General features: G+C 36.3%; 2 protein-coding genes and 1 non-coding gene across 4 annotated transcripts; 2 read left to right on the forward strand and 1 right to left on the reverse strand.

Moving 5' to 3' along the window:
* Window positions 1-1,785: 1,785 nt before the first annotated feature.
* Window positions 1,786-1,857, forward strand: TRNAE-UUC (transfer RNA glutamic acid (anticodon UUC)). The gene has a single exon. It is a non-coding gene; the product is annotated as a tRNA-Glu (tRNA).
* On the forward strand, window positions 1,840-11,519 carry LOC133865833 (glucose-6-phosphate isomerase, cytosolic 1). 2 transcript variants are annotated; one of them, XM_062302318.1, is made up of 24 exons: window positions 1,840-2,069; window positions 3,157-3,244; window positions 3,351-3,427; window positions 3,595-3,676; window positions 3,755-3,802; window positions 3,925-4,080; window positions 4,159-4,255; window positions 4,401-4,443; window positions 4,869-4,936; window positions 5,083-5,167; window positions 5,347-5,395; window positions 5,972-6,044; window positions 6,128-6,188; window positions 6,627-6,693; window positions 6,932-6,988; window positions 7,102-7,155; window positions 7,244-7,372; window positions 8,946-9,009; window positions 9,122-9,195; window positions 9,708-9,761; window positions 9,844-9,912; window positions 10,759-10,848; window positions 11,029-11,136; window positions 11,221-11,519. In XM_062302318.1, exons 2-24 carry the CDS (start codon window positions 3,194-3,196, stop codon window positions 11,269-11,271), a joined length of 1,707 nt encoding a protein of 568 aa, XP_062158302.1. In that variant the 5' UTR covers window positions 1,840-2,069; window positions 3,157-3,193; the 3' UTR covers window positions 11,272-11,519. The 2 variants fall into 2 exon arrangements, with proteins under 2 accessions (XP_062158302.1, XP_062158303.1); XM_062302319.1 differs by lacking the exon at window positions 1,840-2,069 and adding an exon at window positions 2,087-2,197.
* Window positions 11,520-14,783: 3,264 nt separating this feature from the next.
* On the reverse strand, window positions 14,784-15,977 carry LOC133866676 (deoxyuridine 5'-triphosphate nucleotidohydrolase). Its single transcript, XM_062303283.1, has 3 exons — window positions 15,538-15,977; window positions 15,358-15,449; window positions 14,784-15,268 (listed from the first exon to the last, which is right to left on the reverse strand). Exons 1-3 carry the CDS (start codon window positions 15,903-15,905, stop codon window positions 15,024-15,026), a joined length of 705 nt encoding a protein of 234 aa, XP_062159267.1. The 5' UTR covers window positions 15,906-15,977; the 3' UTR covers window positions 14,784-15,023.
* Window positions 15,978-17,925: the final 1,948 nt, after the last annotated feature.

Consider the following 17,925-nt stretch of genomic DNA (forward strand, 5'->3'; position numbering starts at 1 on the left):
ACTGGATTGCCTCAACAATCGTCGTTTTGACTGCTTTTTTCAACTGTGCCAAAAAACTATTAAATCAGGTCGTTTATGTGGACCATTCTAAGATGTTAGGTTTTATCTTACAATATGATGTTTGTGCTGGGTGTCGTAGTGCTCCACCTTCTTTTGTATTCTCACTTCTTCTTCTTCTTCTTCTTTAATTAATACAATCTCACTGACACACACACATATAGGCCAATTACATAAGGTAAAAAGGCAAATTATAACAAGGAAAAATACAGTAAAGCAGCATAGGGGGGATTGTAGTAGTCAATTTTGCTGTCTACTATAATGATTAGCAATCTTGTCAGCGCAATCCTGTCGGCCAGCTGATGGTATAGCTAATAATTTTGCATAAGACAAGCGACCTTTCGGTGGAGCTCTGTGGAGCCAATAATACTGTCTGAAGCGTGAGTCAATAATAGATAATCCATATAGGTCAATAGTTGATATATATATATATTTGACTGTATGCCAAGAAATCCATTTTTGTGGTATTTGATGCAACGAATGTATTTTATAATTATAGGCGCCTAAAGGCACATAACCTTTTACATTTGAAAAACTTTGTTCTCCTACACGATTGAAAATAGACTAAGAATTACCTGAGAATTTCAGTATAAGCGAGCATGTAGTAATTCCCCCTTATAATATTGTCTCAAATTTGGCCTGTTGTCTTTGAATGGCTGGCCAAAATGTTTCATTGGATAATCTATGAATTCATAAACCTGAGCCTCACTTTAAGTGTCAATGAATTCATACTTTATTTTAGGATTAATAATTTTTTACATGGCTTACGAACAATCCAACATGAAATTAGTAGATTATGGTTGAGATATTTAACTCATTTAATTAAATGGGTTGAATTATAGTTGACCTATATAATCTTATACTTATGTCTCAATATGACCTGAACTCGACACACAACACTAAGCTAGCAATTTTTAGCACGACTTACGAGCTCAAAACAAATTCGATAGAAAATTAATGGGCTAGGTTTGAAAAGTCTGACCTATTTAATTAAATAGGTCAGATTATTTGATTAATCTATATACTTTTATACTTATATACCGATACGATCCAAAACCCATATCCAAACACAAATTATCACCCATAACTTCATTCAACCGCACTACCATCCGCCACATCAAAAACGTATTTTGTTGATTGGCAAACAAGATATGCATCATATGCTGAAACTGTCATTTTCTTTCGTTTAAAAAAAAAATAAATAAATAAATTCCTATTCTGCAAAGATCCAATGTGACAAAGAACATAATGAAAATACCAGGAAGCATGATACGGGACCCAAGCTTCACTCCCTACAAATAAAATCATTGGAGAACAGGATTTTTTTTTTCTTTAGGGGAAAAAGGGACATTCCTTACTCCAGCATATATTCTCTGCCTCATTGAATCATTGGAGAAGGGGGATTTTTTTTTTTGGTTTGTTTTTAAAGACAAAAAGGAAATTCCAGCATATGGATAGGAAAATGTTTGTATTATCATAAATCTATTTTGGTTTTATTGTAATATTTTATTTAGGGTAAGTTCTTTAGAGGCAACTTGAGGCTCACGACAAGAATTTCTTGATTTTAATTTTTCAACGTGTTTTTATTGATTCATACTTGTGCAAACACCTCATAACATACCAACAACGTTACACCATCGATCACTTGACTTCTGTGACAGAAACTATCATTTATCTCTGGAATTTAACATAATACAAGTATAAATAATATTTGTTATCAACAACAATTCCGTTGTCGTCCAGCGGTTAGGATATCTGGCTTTCACCCAGGAGACCCGGGTTCGATTCCCGGCAACGGAATTTTTTTTTTCGTCTTTGAAAAAAGCAAACGGGAAAAGTGTTTGGAAACGGCGACGTTGAGATACAACCTCGAGCATGACTGCATGAGCATCTCATCAGCATCACAACAGATATACCCTACCATACGCCACATCCTCTCTCCTCTTCTCACTGTCAACATCTACCGTATAAACTAAGCGCAATTCTCGCTCTTCGGAACATCTCTCCCTCAGGTAACGCTCTCTACCATACCACAGAGCAATCTCACTTCCCAATTCCATTTCTTTTTCTCCTTTTCTTGTCCTTGCTCCGATTGGATTTATTGCTTATTGCTTTTATTAGTTCACCACCATCGAAATCAGTAATCAGTTTTTCTTTGAATTTAGTTTAATTACTTGTGTTGTACTTTTAATCATCACCTGCAATGCTTTTTATTGAATTGATTTTATTTTTGCGGAGTTTATATCGTTGATTTTGTTAATCCGTCAACTTGATAGTATGATTAGTTTGGTTGCCGAGAAATCATAGGAAAATGAAAGGAATTAAATTTTATTAAGCTGATATTATAATCGGCGTTTGACTAAACCAGATTTGCCGCCCTACTGAACAGTATACCACGTAGAGTCATAAAGCAGTTTTCTTTTTAGTAAGTTGCAATTTGAGCTCCTAAAATCTCACTTTGTAAGGTCTTAATGTGAAAATTGGACCTATGAATACCTTTATAATCCACACACTTTATGTTGACTATTCATTCTGTTACAATATCTCCCCTTAAATCCTTGTCAGGGCAATATCATGCAGCCTCCAGTATCACATGGTGTTATTATGTTTCTCTAGACTATTTGTAACGATATATGGAAAAAGCTAGACATAGTTGTGATATCATTCTAAAAAGACTGATCAAGTTGCAATTTAAAATTCAGTCTCGCCTAGTAAAGGGCCAATGTGTAACTTAACACTCATGGGTGTCTTTATAATCCACCCACTCTATGTGGGCTACTCATCTGCCCAATGTAGGACTGAGCGTTATGTTAAATGGGGCTTGCTCTACCTATAAGGGATGATCTTGTGACAACTATATGTTGAATATCAAATTTTGATTCCAGGAATGACTGTGGAATTGCCTTAAGCTTGTTTTGGATAAATAAAAACAATGAATTATAAAGATAAGGAGTCCTTTAATCCTTGTGGAATTGCATGCTCTATATAAATCTTTTTTTCCTCTTAAAAGTATAGATCAAGTTTCGGTTTCTTCCACAGCTTTCTTCATCACCAATCTGTTCCATAAGTACTCAAATATAATTAGACTTTTTGGAACAGGTTTTGGTTGTGGAGTGCTTTTACACAGTACTTTCAAATGGCTTCACCAACTCTAATCGCTGACACCGAGACTTGGAAGGACTTGAAGGTAGCTGGCATGATACTTACGCTTATTTTTTGGAGAAGTAGATACTAAGGCAAAGTGCATTCTGAATGTACCATAAAATCTGTGTATGATATGTTTTATTATGTAGGCCCATGTTGAGGAGATTAAGAAGACTCATTTACGTGATTTGATGAGTGATGCTGAACGATCCAAGTCAATGATGGTGTATGATTCTTCATTGGGCTTTTAGATGCTATAATTATCTTAATATCGTTGTGTCGTTGTTAAGAGAAAAGGGGGTGAAACGTGGTGTAAGAGATGAATATTGGATTATTGTAATGAAGTTAATTACAATGCTATCAATAACATTTTACTGTGTATATTCTCTATAGAGAGTTCGATGGGGTGTTGTTGGACCACTCACGGCAGCGCGCCACTCTTGAAACCATGGATAAGCTCTTCAAGTTGGCAGAGGTGTGCAATTGAGCCGTTAAGTTTCTGGGATATTGACTATATGGTCTTTTAATCATTGTTATCCTTGTCTAAATGTAGGCCGCACATCTCAAAGAAAAGATTAACCGCATGTACAATGGGGAGCATGTGAGTTGTATTATCTTCCTTGGTCAAGTCTGCCCCCCCCCCCCCCCCCCCCCCCCCAAAAAAAAAAAACCTAAAGAAAAATTGTTGTTCATTTTTGCATCATTTTTGGGTGGCAATTCCAGATAAACAGCACAGAGAATAGGCCAGTACTTCATGTAGCTCTTCGTGCTTCAAGAGATGCTGTTATACAGAGTGATGGGAAGAATGTGGTCCCAGAGGTCTGGAAAGTTTTGGACAAGATTCAGGACTTTTCTGAGAGGGTCCGCAATGGTTCTTGGGTAATCCACTGCTGTTATTTAGTATCTAATTTGGACATGAAATGTGTGAATTGTTGAGTAAGAGGGAAATTGTGTTAGGTTGGAGCAACAGGAAAAGCGCTTAAGGATGTTGTTGCTATTGGTATTGGCGGCAGCTTCTTAGGTCCTCTATTTGTGCACACTTCTCTTCAAACAGGTTGGACGTTGTATTCCCTTATAAATCTGCACCACCATTATGCAGTCTTATCTTTTCGAAAAAAAGTGTTGTTCTTTTCCTTGTGAAATCTTTAAAGCTTGTAGTACAGTCAACATGTTCATGGTTTAGTGTTTGCATCTTACAGATCCAGAGGCTATTGAATCTGCAAGGGGACGCCAGCTTCGTTTGTAAGTATTCATGTTTCACTATATATAATATCATAAGTAATGAAGAATAAAAATTATAGTTGTATGAATCTTCTTTTAAAGGCCTTAGTCGTGTGTGAGTGTGATATTCCTAGTGTTGTCTTAGAAGGCTGATTTAGCCTTCTGCTAACTCCTTTATAAATGGTCTACTTGATTGGCGTGGTGAAATTGTCCATGCTCGTGCTAGGGATTTAAAGTGTTTCATAGGACATAAGAAAATGGTGAATTTTTCTTCCACTTAAGCAAAACGTGACATGCGTGTCTGTGTTTTTGTTGTGGTGGTAGGTTTGAGGGGTGTTTTGCTTTGGTTTTTTATTATGAATTCCACGTAGAACAGTTACATGCTATAATGTTGAACTATTTTATTTTTATTATCAAGTTAACCTTTTATTTTCATCTGCCTGCAGTCTTGCAAATGTTGACCCTATTGATGTTGCTAGAAATATAACGGGATTAAACCCTGAAACTACCCTTGGTAAATGAAAATTATTTGTTTATTTATCTCCCTAAGTAATGCTGTTTAAGACTAACCTAAGCTCTATTTGGGTTCGTATTAACCTCACTAAGTTTCACTATTTATGTGTAACCTAAGCTCTTTTATTTTTCTTTTGATATATGCAGTTGTGGTGGTATCAAAGACTTTTACGACAGCTGAAACTATGCTGAATGCACGAACTCTTAGGGAATGGATTTCAGCTGCTCTTGGGTCAGTGATCTAATAATACTAGTACTTCAAGGATATGGGTTTAGTTGTTGTTTTGGGATTCTGAAGTTCCAGATTTGATAATATATGTGAATTAGTTTTGAATATACTGGAAATAATTCATAAGAAAGCTTAAGAATGTATTTGAGACTGGTACATGATTGAAATTTTTTTTTTTTCAGGCCTTCTGCAGTTGCAAAGCATATGGTGGCAGTTAGTACTAACCTTGCGGTATTTTCATATCCTTGCATCTCTTGTTTGAGTGATAAAGCATCTGCTTTACCACAATCTTTATATATTTGTTACTGTCTGTTTTCTACTTAACAAAAAAAAAAATGTTACTGTTTGTTTTCCCTTGGTCATGCTAAACATATATTCTGCAAAAGAACCCCCTTGTGACTTCCCCTATTTTACACCTTTACTTTATGTGTAAATATGTGTTTGTGTTTGTATATATGTATGTATGTATATACGTATATGTATAGATTCATGGGTTAGTAAATGGACATTCACATACCTGTAACGAGGATGGCTTGGACAGGCCCTACAAAAATTAGAAAACCAATACAGTCTGAAAATTTACAATTTTTTGAATATCTGCCCATGATAACTGAATGAAATCAAATTTTTAGCAGACTGATACTGATTGGGATTGGCCAATGTATTTTGCTCATTTTCCTCCCTTTTAGCATTTCTTATGCATATGGATGTGGTTAAATATTTCTTTTGTTCTCCCTAGGCATGCGATTTTGTAAAATCCATAAATATAGCTGACCTCATCTTAATTTTTGTTTGATTCTCGTGCAGCTTGTGGAGAAGTTTGGCATTGATCCTAATAATGCGTTTGCATTCTGGGACTGGGTTGGTGGCCGCTATAGTGGTAAGTTATTCGTCTTTCCTTGGAGGCATTTATGGCTAATGGCTAATCTATTAATCAATTGGTAATGTAATTGCTTGCTGCAGTTTGCAGTGCTGTTGGAGTGTTGCCATTATCTCTTCAATACGGTTTCTCAGTTGTTGAGAAGTACGTGACTTACAATTTCTTAAACTTTTTTGCAAGCACTTTGTCTCTTTTGGGTGCTAGGAAGCCCTTCTTAATTTTGTGACATAGAAATGTTTTATAAAACAGCAGTAGGCATTGCACATTAGTTAGTACTCTTTAATAGGTTCTTTGTTTGAGGAAAATACATGCAACTTCAAATGTTACAAAAAGAATGTAGGATAAGATTTTGCTTCTTTGTTCATGCATTTTATATATCATGAATCGGAAACCTATTGTGCTCTCTACAGACTATACAAGTTATAGTTTAATTTTATTTTTTTTCACCTTTTAATTGCTCAGATTTGCTGCTTGCTTTGATTCCCAATGATTTATACCTTTTAAATGCTCTGACATTTATCTTAAAAAAATTGACATAATTTTGGCATTTACTTGATTTAAATTATATTTTCTTAATTAAAGGTTCTTAAAGGGAGCCTCAAGCATTGATCAACATTTCTTCTCAGCACCAAATGAGAAAAATATACCTGTAAGTGCCCTAATATCGCAGATTTTAAGTACTGATACTCATGTCTCATCCACTGGATATAGCGTAGGATGGATCTATTGGTTGCAATCATTAATGTTCCTGCACCGGGCTGCATTTACCAATTTTTTTTTTTGGTGGGGGGAGTAGATTATCCTGATGACCTTCCAGAAACTATATTCAGTGTTGCACTATTAGATAAGTGACGACATGTTCAATAACATTGTGTTGGTGGTTTCAGGTGCTTTTAGGTTTGCTGAGCATTTGGAATGTTTCATTTCTTGGATATCCTGCAAGAGTAAGTTCTAACTATTTGCGCCCGACTTTATTTTCAACTGCCACTTATTAAGCATTTTCTATGTTCTCTTTATTAGCCGTTCGATAACACTGAGAATTTTGGTTTTCCTCCAGGCCATTCTACCTTATTCCCAAGCCCTTGAGAAGTTTGCCCCACACATTCAACAGGCATGTATTTGACTGGATTCTGCTTGCATATTATTTGTGGGAGGTGCTCTTCAAATGTTCTTATACATTCGTAATTTAAGCAATTCAGGTTAGCATGGAAAGTAATGGCAAGGGTGTATCAATTGATGGTGTGCCACTACCTTTTGAGGCTGGTGAAATTGACTTTGGTGAGCCAGGAACAAATGGTCAGCACAGCTTTTACCAACTAATTCACCAGGTGATGTAGTCATTTCTTTTCGAAACGATAGTAAAATCATGTTAATGTGTCTAATTGCAGGAATACTTATTAAAACTTTTACATTAAATCCTTGAAGTTTTTTGTATTCTATATCTCTTATGAAGTTATTTTTAAATATGGAGGGATTACATGTTGAAGGCCAGTGCAAAGTGGTTAAATTCCAAATGATCTAAGTTTATCATTTTATCTACTTCATTCCTACACAAATGCTTTGTTAGTTAATCTCTCAGGATCTTGGTATGTTAAATGTATTGTAGTGCCATCATTTAACAATTAAGCATATGTACAATTATATGCTTAGTATGTATTTTTGCATCTGAGTTTCCACCAATCAGTCATAATTAATAGAGCTATAAATCCTGCCCGAAGCATTGAAGCTCCATTGCTTAGTTGCATTGAGCTGACTCAAGTAACAAGAGAGAATCATAACTTTAAAGCATCAGTGGAAACATAAACTTCCCAGTCATGGGTATCCACTCTTGCGGACTCTCTGTGTGTGTGGTTTCAGTTTTCACATGCACAAGAGGGTATGCATGTGTTGATTTGGCCCCGCACCTAGATTTGTTGTAGTGTTTTCCGACCTTTATCTGATTGGTGTGCAACAAATATATCTTATATACTTCTCAGTGGCCTTTATCTTCCATTGGCGTGACATGTGAGACGTTGTCTAAGTCAACTTCAATACATCTGTGATTTGGTTTAAATGTATACTCATCATTTATTGACTTTGAAGCTCTGTTTTATGCTTACTAACCCAATAATGGCTCCTTTTTTTTTTCCTTGAGTTTTTCTTTTTTGGGGGGGATGGGGGTGCGTTATGGCTTAACTTTTTTGACTGAGATGATTGATCATGATTTCCTGTGGATTCTTGGCTTATTTGTGGAAGGTACTAGATCTGATAGGAAACATGTTTTTTAATATGCACAAATTGATAAATAAATATGAATAATAAATTCTTGATAGAAAGTAAAGATAAATATGAAGAAAAACAAGCGCAGTTTTAATTATTTGATACTGTTATGGTGATTGATTGCATAATAGTTAGGTAAACAGGTCTTGTCTTAGATTGTTGAAGTTAGTCAAATTAGTTATCTCCATCAATTAAATAGAGCTGGAATATATCAGTAGTGCCTGTTATTGTACCATTGAATGTTTGTGTTCCCTGCTGAAGTTGCCGATTTCTGTTCAAATTTGCCACTGATGGGTCAGGAAGGCAAAAAAAAAAAAGGCCCTGCTATGTAAATGTGACAATAACTTGATATTGTGCAACAACAAAAATAAAATGATGTATTGGACAGCCTTAGTTATGGAGGTCTAGATTAGTTTTCAATATCTTTGGCTATTTTTATGATTTCTTTTTTAAAGATGTGGGTACTGCCTTTATTAATCTAACTGCACACTTATCAAAAAAAAAATTAATCTAAATGCACACTTGTTTTCACATAATGACCTCTGTTTTTTATTTCCTGAGTCACGCATAACTGAGCTTTACTACAAATTACATTGTCTTGTAACTACAAAATTTGCTAAATGATTTCCTTGGAACTTCCAGGGACGTGTTATTCCTTGTGATTTTATTGGTATTGTGAGGAGTCAGCAACCTGTTTACCTTAAAGGTATCTATTACCAATCTTGTTGGTTCTTTTTTTTTTTCGTTGATGGCTTGTTGGAAGTCATATTGTCATGCATTGATTTTCAGTATGTGATGTTTGATTCATTTTATTTTAGGCGAGGTGGTGAGTAACCACGATGAGCTCATGTCGAACTTTTTTGCACAGCCAGATGCCCTTGCATATGGGAAGGTAAGTTTATACTCTCTCCTATCATGGACGTATCATATAAAGTATTCCAGAGAATGGAGTGTTCTTAACTACCATCTACCACCCCATCCCCCAAATCAACCAAAAGGAAATAGGAGAAAGTATGCTGTTTTGTTTTTTCTGTAAATTAAGTATGCAAGCTTGTACAGCCGCCTTGTTTTATGATCTATAAATTATAAATTTGCATTATCAGGTTTAAAATGTTTTTGTAATTATCCCTCCCTCCCTCCCTCCATTCCCAAAATTTTATAATAATAAAAATGAAAAAGCAAAGAAATCATGGGAATTTCTCATGCTGCTGGGACATGCAATTTCATCTGGGTTATGATGAAGCATCTGCTATAAATCCAAATGCCTAATCAAACAATGTTTCCATGAAAATCAAAGAAATCATGGGAATTTCTCATGCTGCTGGGACATGCAATTTCATCTGGGTTATGATGAAGCATCTGCTTATAAATCCAAATGCCTAATCAAACAATGTTTCCATGTAGACCCCGGAGCAGTTGCATAAAGAGAATGTTCCACCACATCTTATTCCTCATAAAGTGAGATTCTTTCTGCTTCTGTATTAATCTTCATGATTAACTGCTGAATGAATACTCCTAACTATTGGTTTATATTTCACAGACCTTCTCTGGCAATAGACCTTCTCTCAGCCTTCTGCTTCCTTCATTAAATGCTTACAATATTGGACAGGTTTGAGATTTCTTACTCTTTTTTAGTTCTTCAATGAACATTTCATGCCTGATTGTTCAAATTACTTAAGGAGATAGGAAGCTTCTGATGCTTTCTCTGCATCGGAGTGTCACATGTGAAGTTAGACGGTCAAATGAGATTTTGTGCACAATTTTTTTTTTTTTTTTTTTTGGTAAGTAGATTTTGTGCACAATTAAATGCTTGAATTTCTACAAATGGAAATTTGCAGCATGAATGAACTTCGTGATCATGGTGGATATGCAACAGTCATACCAAGCATAGAAACTGACTGCTTATATCTCTCTCACTGCGGTTGTAGAACATTTCATGGATTGGTTTTTTGTTGAGCCTATAGAAACTCATTTACATTATTGAATCACAGCCCCCTTGATATCTGTTTTTGTATCCAAAATGTTAATGCTAGCCTCTATTTGTTGGAAAATGAATTTGCATTTTCATATATGAGAGCATTGCCTACACTATTATTTTAGTTACAATTCACCGTTCTACAGTATTTGGTTGAAAATTGTTCTACATCTGGTCTAGAGTTAGTTGAGACTCCCCAGTGTAAATACAGTATGGACATGTTTTATGGCATGGTTAATTTCTTAGAGAATGGATCGGTTATATCCTGGAAATTTTGTGCATGGTATCATATCCTTTTGTACATGTCGTACATGTAAAAAGTGATTGGACATGTAATGATATAATTCATAACTTAAAGCATTTTTTAATTAATTTAATTTTGTTAGATGAATGAGCTAGTACTTTTTCTTTCCTTGCGAGGTGTTATATGTAAACTGATTCTTTGGGCTAATACTACCATTTCTTGCCTGTGTTCTGCAGTTGCTGGCCATCTATGAACACAGAATTGCTGTGGAAGGTTTCGTATGGGGTATCAATTCTTTCGACCAGTGGGGAGTGGAGTTAGGGAAGGTATGTGTTACCTAAGAAACCTTATCATATTGTTCCCTTACCACACAAGCTTGCTGTTGTAAGATAAACAATTTGTTCTGTTTTTCTGACAGTAGTCTTTACTGCCATCTTTTTAGCAATACAATGTTTACCAAAACTTTCACATTCCTTATCATATCCGGATCATATTTGTGAATGCAGTCACTGGCTACTCAAGTCAGAAAGCAACTTCATGCGTCTCGTACGAAAGGGGAACCAGTGGAGGGCTTTAATTTTAGTACTACAACATTGTTAACTAGATATCTAGAGGTATGGCAAATCATCATCCTACAGTTTTTAGACAGGTTTTGTTGTATATTTGGCACTGTAACTAAAGTCTTTTCTATTTTGCAGGCTACTGCAGATATCCCTTCTGATCCTCCTACCCTTCTACCAAGAATATAATTGCTTTTTGCTGAAAACGTTTGGGTTTCCAAGTTAGGAAACCTCATGGTATCAACCTCAGTCAGATGAGCTGATGGTATCAGCCTAATAATTGGTACCTATCCTTGCAATTTTGTTAATGTTTTCATACGAGTTTGCTAATGTTATGAACATTTTTCACTCCCATCTTTGTTCAGCTTAAACTGCTTGGTGGGGTCTCTTTGATAAGGAGGTTCAATAAATGGGTAATATCCACTTTTAATTATTAAGATGAGTCTTTTTTCTGAGCAATTATTAAGATGAGACTACTTGAAAGATAGGATTGCTCTTAAAGGCCCCAATAAACCTTATATTTGGATTTCAATGTTCTGGTAGCTGAGTTGTGTGATGAATATGGTCAGTTCAGTTTGAGAAAGCTTTTCAGTATCTTCATGCTCCCAATTCGCCTTCTTGGCGTGTCTAAAGTTTTTCATGTTGTGCACCCTCCACGCACACAAATGCATGGATGGATATGGATAATGATATAAATGACAATAATTTAGTGTTGCTAGGGATACGATACAATTTTTTAATCCGGCTTAGGTCCTGTAAACAGACGGTCCAGATTTAGCTCTGGTTTCTTCAACTCAAACGACGTCGCGGAAGCCAAGGACATGCATGAGATTGAAGGAAATATATCTTTGGGATTGAACTTTAGCTTTGGTTGAGTCTTGGTAATTACTGTACGGTACATGAAGAAGTCTTCAACTACTTGTATTGCAGGGGGTGGGTTTGTTTTGAGCTAAATTTGGACGGTCCATTTTTTAAATAGAATCCACAATTTTTACTACAAATCGAAATAATTTTTATTACGAATTCTTTAAAAACCGATGTGACAATTTTTCCATGGCACTCATTACACGCAACAATTTTTCCATGGAAGGAGCATTTTCCTGATTCTAATATCAATAACCTTATCAATGAACACGTTCTTAATTCAAACTTTTCCTATCTTCTAACCAGCCCTAACTTATTTAGCCACGTTGATCATCTATCTTATTACTTTCTTTTTTCTTTTTTCTTTTTTCTAATTGAGTAAGGAAAAAATGTTATAAGGAAGGATCTTTCCCACTTTGGATCCGTATGGAAGAGAGAATGAGTGATCCTATGGAAATGCTTCCGAATACAATATGAGAAGCGGCTCATTTAGCTAAAGTATGTGTCTAATAATTGGCACAATGAGATACTAATGACTGCAGCAGCAATAGAAAAAGAGTCCCTCACATCCACATCAAAGTTTCCTTTAATACCATCAGCTCCCGAAGGAGTCCAAAGAGAGGGACTAGAAGCAGCATTCCAAGCCTCAATGTAAAGTGAAGACCCAAAGTGGAAGAACGTTGTTTAATGAGTTTGGCAGGAACGGGTTGATGATCATCATGCACCAGTTTATTTCTAGAAAACCAAATAATATCCAAAGTGAGAGAAGCGAAAAGTTGAAATTTTCTAGCTTTTGACTTAGGAATGGACAGTCGCTCAACCGGATATAAAATGGCAAGAATTCAATCTAAAATAGGCAAAGCAGAGAATCCAACAGTAATAAGCGGCCAAGAAGAGGATCGCCAGAGAATTCTAGTCAGATCACAATCTAAAAAGATATGACATAAAGTCTCTAAAGGACCTTTACAAAAAGGACAAATCCAAGCATTTGCATCAACCAAATAAACAAAACGACCAATGTTACCTATTGAGGGAAGAATATTCCAAGCAGCCTTTCAAAGAAGATGTTTAAGTTTAGCTTGAATTTTTAATCCCCAAAGTTTATGCTAAGATTATGAGGAGAGAGGAGAGACTCTTCCAAGCAAAGATAGAGAAATCTCATGGGCAGATTTTACTAAGAAAATACCAGTAATAGAAGGGGCCCAAATCCAACGATCAAAACCAAAAGACTGCGGAAGATGTATGCTAAGAATGCACTGAACCGACTGAGAATCAAAGAGATCTTCCAAAAGCAACATGTTCCACACCCTTGTATTATGTAAGATTAAATCTGCCACACAAAACCAGGGTTGATCAACCAAGTTAGGATTCAGTATAGGAATGAACTCAGGCATCAAAGGAACCCAAGGCATATCCCAAATAGAAACATTCAAACCATTAGAGATAGAAATACAAACTCCTTGTTAAACAACTACACTATTCTTCAGCAAACATTTCCACAACCAAGAAGATAAAGGATTATTATGAGCATATAGAAATGAAGCATTATTCATAAGATATTTAGCCCTAAGAACATCCACCCAAAGAAGATGAGCATTAGAAACCATCTTACAACCCAGTCGGGCCAACAATGAATTGGTTAAAAATTCAATAGAGCGAATACCAGGCACACTCAGAGCCTTAGGCTGGCAAATATTATCCCAAGCTAATAAAGATAGACTATTTTGTTTATCTTGGGAAAAACCCCACCAAAAATTCTTTAGAACGGCATTGATGGCAGAACACAAAAAATTCTTTAAAATTTGTTGCTAATGCTATCCCCAGTAGTCTAGGCAACTTCAGAAATAAGCCTAGCTTTCCATCTGATTAGTCTTACCAATTTCAACTATAAGATTATTTCAAAAAATCTTATCTAAATCGGTTTAAACCAACAGTAAGATTATTCTCTATTCTTCTTGAGACCCACTTTCTCCTTTTCTATTTATTTTGAGGTTGGAAATTCTTTCCAAGTTGCTTTTGAGAGAAGAGCCCTTAAGGTTTTTGAAAGGTATCAAAATGTCTCGATTATGTCCTTCTATCTCGCATCTTTTGTTTACAGATGATGTAATGATATTTTCTGGTGCCAATGTTTCTTGTTAATGCGATACTTAATTGTCTCTCTACTCATTCGAGATGGTCTGGTTTGTGTATCAACATAGGAAAATTTCGGATTTTCTTCAATAAGAATTGTCAGCCAGCTTGTAAGAATTATATTCTTGGGATTCTACTTTCAAGTAACTTTATTTGGCTAATTCTTTTTGGTTTTTGGGGTCTAGTGATGGGGAATTCTGTGATAGAAGGGTGACAAATTTTCAAGTTACTTTATGCCTTAGAGCATGCTACATTACGTTTAAAAGCAAAAAACATTTGTATGAAAAGTTGACGAACACTCGCTTGGGAGAGACCATAATCATGTCAAAAGAAACGTAGAGGAGAAAGAAAGAAAAAAAGGCAATAGCTTTTGCTCATACTAGCTTTTGCTATTACTCAAGTAATGAAACTCCATCAAAATCAAAAGAGAAAAATGTAAAATCAAGTCTATTAATTTAACAGAATATGTTAGTATCCAACTTAAATAAAATGTGTCAAATTTTATTGGCCGCCGTGTCAAATTGGCTTTGTCACCGCCATAAATAGCAATTGGCTGCAAAATGAGAACTCACAAAGCTATGCCAGATCAACTAGAATATGCACCACTTCGCCCTATAACGTAGTTAATAAAACACACTTCTCTAGATCAGTAGTTGATCAGACCAAAAAAAAAAAAGAATGCACATCTCTGAGACTCAGTTTGGCTGTGCTACAGCTTAATTTGCAGGATGAAGATTTGAGACTATTTAAGCATTGAAAACAATATAATACAAATGAAACTTGTTAATTTCCATCCAGGATGCTAGCAAGCAATATCACAGCGCTTGCTCACTATCTGTTCGACAAAATTACACACATAACAAAATCCAACAAGTCCCTTATCCTTATCACTGAGAAACAAAGGAGCAGAACATGGTTGAAGCACCGTAACTAATAGGAAGACCCGCTCATACGCCGGTAGATCCGAACCCACCCCCACCTCTCACGGTCGAGTCCAAATCCTCAACCTCCATCACATCAGGCGTCATGATCTTCTCAATAATCAACTGCGCGATCCTATCGCCTGCTTTTACCTCGAAATCAACGTCGGCGTGGTTGAACAGTACAACCCCAACTGGACCCCTGTAGTCAGCATCGATCACGCCTGCACCCACATCGATCGAGTGCTTCCACGCCAAGCCCGATCTCGGCGCTACAGATCCACACAAACTCATTTCATTAAACAACCAAAAAAAAAAAACCCACCAAAAAGAAAACGAGAGATTGAGAGAGAGGATTCACCAACGCGCGCGTAGGTTCCTTCGGGAATTGCAATGCTCAGGTCGGTTGGAACCAGGGCTTTTCCTCTCGCTGGTACCTTGATCTCTGTTGCACTGCACAAAACATGAATACCCATCAGCAATCAGATTCAACCACAGTTTTTTCTTCATGAAACAATGGAAAATCGAGGGTTATTTCAACCTGGAGAGATCGTAGCCTGCGGAGAGAGAAGAGGCTCTGGAAGGCAAAACAGCTTTCTCGGAGAGCTTTTTCACTCTCAGGAGCAACGAGGGGCTCTCCGAGAATGCAGCGGCGACGACACCGTTTTGGCCCAGCTTGGGGATCTTCGGCAACGGTTCTTTGACTTCGGGGGGGCTGTTGCTTTGGAGATCTGACTGTGCCATTGTGAGAGCCAAACAGAAAGCACGGTGACGAGATGGGTATGGTAGTATTCGCCAAAAACTGTGTTTTAGAGGGTGAAAGGAAAAATTTGGGGTGGGTTTAAATAAAAGAAGAGCTCCGGAAAAATGGGTATTTTGCAGAGTTTTGGCGCCAAGCTTTCCCGCCATTTTTCCTGCAGTCCGTGGACGAGTAAGAGGATCGGCTGGCACTGCGCCGTCTGCGCGCTTTAAGTCGTGCAAAAAGAGACATAACCCGTAGGACTAGTTTGCGGATGATTATTCTAGAACAGAGTAATGTTCCCACACCCTTGTTTCTCCGTACTTTTAGGAAGTTTTTAAAATTATTATTATATTAAATTTTAATAAAGATTTATATTAAAGTTAATAGTAATTTTAAAAATCACTTAAGAATTTGAAAATATATTTTTAATATAACTTTCTCTAACAATTTTTTCCTCTGCGAGCAAATACTTCTTTTGAGCGTGATAATGGATTAGGGGAGCCTTCCGCATCCCTCCTCCTCAATAGGTTGTGGTAGGTTTTGTTTATAAATAAGTTTCCTTCTCTCTTTGGACGTCATAAGCACCTGAAGAAGTGAAGGGATTGTGTTTTGTCTCGTCCTGTTTCGGGATGGAGATGTGGTTTTCTTTCGCTTGGTAGGGTGTAATGGCGGACGTTTTCTCTCGATTTGTGGCACACGGTGTTTGATTTATAATAGGAGTTCGTGATAAGCTGCTGCTGGTTTGGATGGCCAAGCCGGTGACGAAATCGCATTGGTCCAAGATTTGGGTTTCTTCCATGGATATTCCAGTATGATGGTGTTGATTTCGAATAGGAGGCTTTGATCTGCCACTACTGGTTTGGATGGCCATGTTGGAGACGAAATCACTTGCTCAAATGCTTTTCGTGGTTGTTTGCAGCAAAAAGGGTCTAGGGATTTCTACTGGAACAGCGGTTAGGGCGAAAAGGGATTGATGGTTTTAGCGTTTTTGTTTCTTCGATTTTCTCGCAATAGAGGCGACACATGGTTTTTCTGGAGCTGTACCAGTGATTCGGGCACTATTTTCAAGTGTGGCTTTAGGGGTAATTAGGGCGCTTTTTCGGATGCGGCATTTAGGGGTGATATTCCAAGAACGGTTTCCGAAATCTTATGGAGTCTGCAAATCGTCTAGCAAAAATGGGAAGTGGGGAAAATTGTCAAGCCAGTGCTTTTGTAGTTGTTTTCATTTTCTTTGTTTGTGTCTGGTTGTTGTTTAATGTAGCTGCTATGTTGTTTTTATAAGATCAAAACCTGATCTACAAAAGCCATCTCCTTTTTATTTTTAGTTTAAGATCAAAACCGTGGCCCATGGGGCCGGCTTTTATTTTTTATTTTTGTAATTTTTTATATTGTGACATGTGTCAACCCTCAGGGGTTGATACGTGGTGAACTTTTACGGAAAACTTGATTGAGGTACTAATTTGGTATTTTTTCAAAATTGAAGTACCATCTGTGATGCGAATTGAAACTCAGGGACCAAAAAATAAAGTTTCAAAAACTCAATGACCAAAGGTGTATTTAACCATTTTATTAAATCAATCTCTAAAGTTTAAAATTTTATTGATTTACTCTATAAGGTTTTAATTGTTATCAAATAAATCATTATATCAACCTTCCGTTAAATTTATAACGTTATACCCATTTAAAAGGTGACATGTGTCCCCTTTAATAAATATAAATTTTAAAATAAAAATTGAGATGGGTGGCTGCATGGCCACCCCAATTTTTGTTGGGGTGGTCTGAACTATGGTAATTTTATTTAGTTATTTATTTATATTTGTATTAAAGAGAATATGTATGGGTAAAAAGACGAGCAGTTGAATAACTGCATACTAATCACCCTAAATTCCTAGCCGTCTAACTGTTTTTGTAGACGGTTGGAAAAAACTAGTAACGGCCTAGAACGGGGTGGTTATCGATTTGATAGCTAGGTAGAGGCGATTACTAAGTGCTAGCCACCTACTATATATATATATATACACAAGAAGATGTCGTTTCATTTGGAATTTAAAATGGCGGCATACATTCGGCAAAAAAAAAAAAAATATATATATATATATATATATATATATATATATATATATATATATATATATATATATATATATAAAATAAGCCCAAACAATATGTTTAATAAATTCCCAACAC

Source organism: Alnus glutinosa, chromosome 4 (genome assembly GCF_958979055.1).
Source record: "Alnus glutinosa chromosome 4, dhAlnGlut1.1, whole genome shotgun sequence".
NCBI lineage: Eukaryota > Viridiplantae > Streptophyta > Magnoliopsida > Fagales > Betulaceae > Alnus > Alnus glutinosa.

Excerpts from the sequence above, each read along its gene's own strand:
- LOC133865833 (XM_062302318.1), top strand. The coding sequence starts at position 3,194 with ATGGCTTCACCAACTCTAATCGCTGACACCGAGACTTGGAAGGACTTG. Across the intron at positions 6,045-6,127 it reads GGTTGGTGGCCGCTATAGTG|TTTGCAGTGCTGTTGGAGTG; the intron begins GTAAGTTATTCG and ends TGCTTGCTGCAG. Across the intron at positions 6,694-6,931 it reads CAAATGAGAAAAATATACCT|GTGCTTTTAGGTTTGCTGAG; the intron begins GTAAGTGCCCTA and ends TGGTGGTTTCAG.
- LOC133866676 (XM_062303283.1), bottom strand. The coding sequence starts at position 15,905 with ATGGCGGGAAAGCTTGGCGCCAAAACTCTGCAAAATACCCATTTTTCC. Across the intron at positions 15,450-15,537 it reads GCAGGCTACGATCTCTCCAG|TGCAACAGAGATCAAGGTAC; the intron begins GTTGAAATAACC and ends TGTTTTGTGCAG. Across the intron at positions 15,269-15,357 it reads AGGAACCTACGCGCGCGTTG|CGCCGAGATCGGGCTTGGCG; the intron begins GTGAATCCTCTC and ends GTGGATCTGTAG.